General features: G+C 44.1%; 1 protein-coding gene across 1 annotated transcript in view; it reads left to right on the top strand.

Annotated features, from left to right (window-relative positions):
* The first annotated feature begins 3649 nt into the window (after window positions 1–3649).
* CMC1 (C-X9-C motif containing 1) overlaps window positions 3650–3848 on the top strand; it is a 43792-nt gene continuing 43593 nt past the window's right edge. The window contains exon 1 of the mRNA XM_017817956.1: window positions 3650–3731. Within this exon, the coding sequence (XP_017673445.1) occupies window positions 3707–3731 (25 nt within the window). The 5' untranslated portion in view covers window positions 3650–3706. The remainder of the gene's footprint in view (window positions 3732–3848) is intronic.

Here is a 3848-nt window from a genome sequence, read left to right on the forward strand (position 1 = left end):
CCTAGTATTTTATCCTTGGGGAGTTAATTGCAGGGAATATTTTCCTTATATAGACAAGTTCCAAGAAACTGTAACAGAGAGATGACATAAGCAGCACTGAATAACCAGAAGCAGGAAGCCACTGTCCTGTTAAGGCCCTGTTAAGTAGCAGTTGTGTTTATTAAGCACTACTGGTCTCACATCAGTGCCCCAGGAGATGTCCCAATTAAGCAAGTTTACAGGACAAGTATGTCAGTTAAATGAAGCATACAGTACTAACTTGTATCGAAGTGCTACATGGCAAAAGCCCCACACGTTTCAGCACAACTTCACAGGGCTGCCCAACTTGTGCAAGATTCATATTAAAAAAGATTTGACTAAACACAAATTGCATACTCCAGATGTCATTTCAGAACTCTCTCCTGGGATAAGATACAAGTTAGACCTCATGTTTACATCATATTCTCTAAGTGTTTTTGATCATAACTTTGCATTTTTTTTTCTTTTTTTTTTTTTTTTAATGAAACCATGCCTTTATACCCTTGGATGCTCCTTCAGGATATTGTTCACTTCCACAGGCACTTCCACATTAATTAAACAAGAAAAACTATCTTTTCTCTATACAGGTTGATGAACTTAAAAACCTCAAGAACACATATAAAAGCATATGGAATATGTATTTACAAAGTGTTTTGCTTTTTTATCTATACTACTAGAATTCTTGATATGGCTCTTAACACCTCATATCTCTAACACAGTAACTTCCTCTTTCTTGGTCTGTTCTGCTTGTATTCATTTGAGTTGCTGTAAGAAAATAATTTTTCTGTGTCGCCGTGTTGTCCACTGTGCCACCTCCTGGGATCACTGCACTGACTCCCAAGTCAGACATAAGTTCTTTATCTTAATTTAAAGCCCTTTGTGGACACTTTCTGTCTTACTTATGCCATTCCTTCTCTCCATAATGTCAGTCTCATTTGCTTATCTGTCAAGGTAACCCTTTCTGCAATACATTCTCATTTCCAATAATTTCTAATAGCCCCATATAGCACAAGGCTATTATCAGACCCACAGCTGCCTAAGCCCTTACTCAAAAACTATTTCTTATTCTCAAATCTCTGTATTTGTTCTAGCCAAAGCTGTTCTAGACAATTTTTTCCTTTGTATTTGTTCTTATTTCCTCAAGATATGTCTTACTCCCTTGCAGTTCTTAGCATTCTTCATTTTTTTTGGTCAGACTTGGAAATAAGACTTGCAGAAAAATCCTATTTCTGCTCTCCAGGCCTGCTACTGGAAGAGGACAGTTTCCCCAACTTACAAAGTTTTTGGACTTCTGTTTTTGCCTTCATCAAATAAAGTTCTGTCTAGCCTAGCACCCTGTGATTAAACTGACACAATACACAGAGCTGACACATAAATTCAAAGATCTTCATCAATAAAAAAAATCTTCAGAGTTTTGATTTTACAGGGCATATATAAGCACCAATAGCCACGAGTTTAAGAGTAGCAAAAATCACTAACTAAAATAATGCCTTTTTTTAACTCGACCTACTGTTGCAAGTGTACATTCCCCTTTCTCTTTGTATTACATGTTCTCTTGCATTTTCTTGTTGCAGATATATATTAGAACTCTTTGCAGATTGGCTGGTATCTTTTTTTTAGCACTCTTACATTCAGTGCAGAAGTGGCATAGGCCAAAAACCCCTTAATAAAACAAATACAAGCAAATTGACATGTTGCATTTGCACAGCCCTGTTGAACTAAAATTCTCTTAATCAGTGTATAAACAGTAACTGAAATGGTAGAGTTTACAGTTACGGAAAACAATTGTAACATTCATATTTTACTGTAAGGAAATAGACCAGACTTGTGGATTTTAAAGAAAAGAAAAGAATAAAGGCACTTAATGGTGTAAAACTGATATGCTCTAGATCAGTAAGGCCAAAGGCAATCGTGTGGAAGATTTTGCCTACATCACGCTCTACTAACTTCTGTGAACATATCAACGTGAAGAACTTGGCTCTTAGTGTGGCCTCAAATTGAAACAATCTATTTTCAAATAAAGGGACTGAATTTTCAGATGGGGAAAATAATGTAAATCTGGGGAAAAAACTGGACTTGAAATTCCTTTTAAGAATAAATAATGTGGTGATTGTTATCAGAATTCCTCCTACTGATTTTTTCTAGACTGCTTATTATCTTCCAGAGGCATAGAAGGTCTATCTGGTGTTTGGGGAAGGCTCCTGGACTTCCCACTTCCCTAAGAATGTAATATTGAGCATTCATCTTTCCATTTAACAGGAAGTAACAATGCCATATAACAGAGGAACGCTATATTTAGAAGCATTTTTGCAGCCTCCTGTAAGTGGCTACTGCATAAAATGACTGATTTTCCATACCACCTGTCACTCTAAAATGTTGAACACAGGAAAAAAAGGTGGGCTTTTTGAAAATCCTGGGTTGTATTTGTTAAAACAAGTCCTGAGTTTCAGATATGTCTCCTTGTTTTTAATTATTCTTAAGTTCTGGGGAATCATGTTCTCGGATTTTTAAATGTGTGGCAATTTGTCACTTTTTATTTAATTTTTTTTTTTAATTGCATGTTTTGTTTCCCAAACTGGTCAGCATTGCCTCGTGCCATGAACAACTAAAGATTGGTCAGTTAAATATACTGCAGACTCCTAAATATGAGTTTCAGGTGGGATAGTAAATTTTGTGATCCCTCTATCAACCACACAGCTGTCACAGGAATGTGGTCCCAGTGATACGGAAGCACGAGAGATGATCGCTTGCCCTCTGATTGGGAAGCCCCTTAAAGGTCACAGGCCAACTCATTGGTTAAAACTGCCACCACCGAAATTCTTCTTTTCCACTTCAAGCCCTTGCTGTGGAAGCCTCAGGCTGGAGGCCTGGGCTGGAAGGCAAGAGCTGGAGGCTGTGACACCCAGCCCCTGTCAGGGGCAGCACACACTCACAAGCTCCCTAGGTTCCCAGGGAAGTGGTACTCTCCATACCTGGGCCCACAGGGAGCCCAGTTCTGAGCTGCTCAGTACAAGAGAGACATGGAGCTCCTGGAGTGGGTCCAGCAGAGGGCAAAGAAAATGACTGAGAGACTGGAGCATCCCTCTTATGCAGAAAGGCTGAGGAAGTATAGAGAAGATGACTGAGAGGGGACCTCATCAATATCTACAAGTATCTGAAGGGAGGGTGTCAAGAGGATGGAGCCAGGCTCTTCTCAGTGGTACCAAGCAATAGGACAAGAGCCAATGGGCAGCAACTGATGCAGAGGAAGCTCCATCTGAACATGAGGAAGAACTTCTTTACTGTGACTGAGCACTGGAACAGATTGCCCAGAGAGGTTGTGGAATCTCCCTCACTGGAGATGTACAAGAACCGTCTGGATGCAATCCTGCGCCACCTCCTCCGGGATGACCCAGCCTGAGCAGGGAGTTGAAGCAGATGAGCCCGATGTGGTCCCCTTCCAACCTGACCCATTCTGTGACTCCTCGGTGACCCCCAGAGTCCGAGACCACCCCAGAGTCCGAGACCACCCCCGAGCCGCCAGCACAGCTCACCGCGACCCCACCCCAGCCCAGGGTTCCCTCCGCCCTGCGCGCCCCCGCCCGCTGAGGGCGGGCCGGGAGGAGCGGGCGGGGCCGCGCCTGCGCCGCAGGGTCAGTGCGGTGCGTGCGAGGCGTGTGCGCAGCTGCCGGCGTGCGCGGGGCCGCCGATGGAGCCTCCCCCCGGCGCCGCAGGTAGGGGCGGCCGTGGGGCGGGCGGGAGGGAGAGAGGACGGGGGCGGCGGAGCGCCCCCCCTACCAACCCCCCCCCCCCCCCCCCCCCCCCCCCCCCCCCCCCCCCCCCCCCCCCCC

This window comes from Lepidothrix coronata, unplaced genomic scaffold (genome assembly GCF_001604755.1).
Source record: "Lepidothrix coronata isolate B3197 unplaced genomic scaffold, Lepidothrix_coronata-1.0 Scaffold64, whole genome shotgun sequence".
NCBI lineage: Eukaryota > Metazoa > Chordata > Aves > Passeriformes > Pipridae > Lepidothrix > Lepidothrix coronata.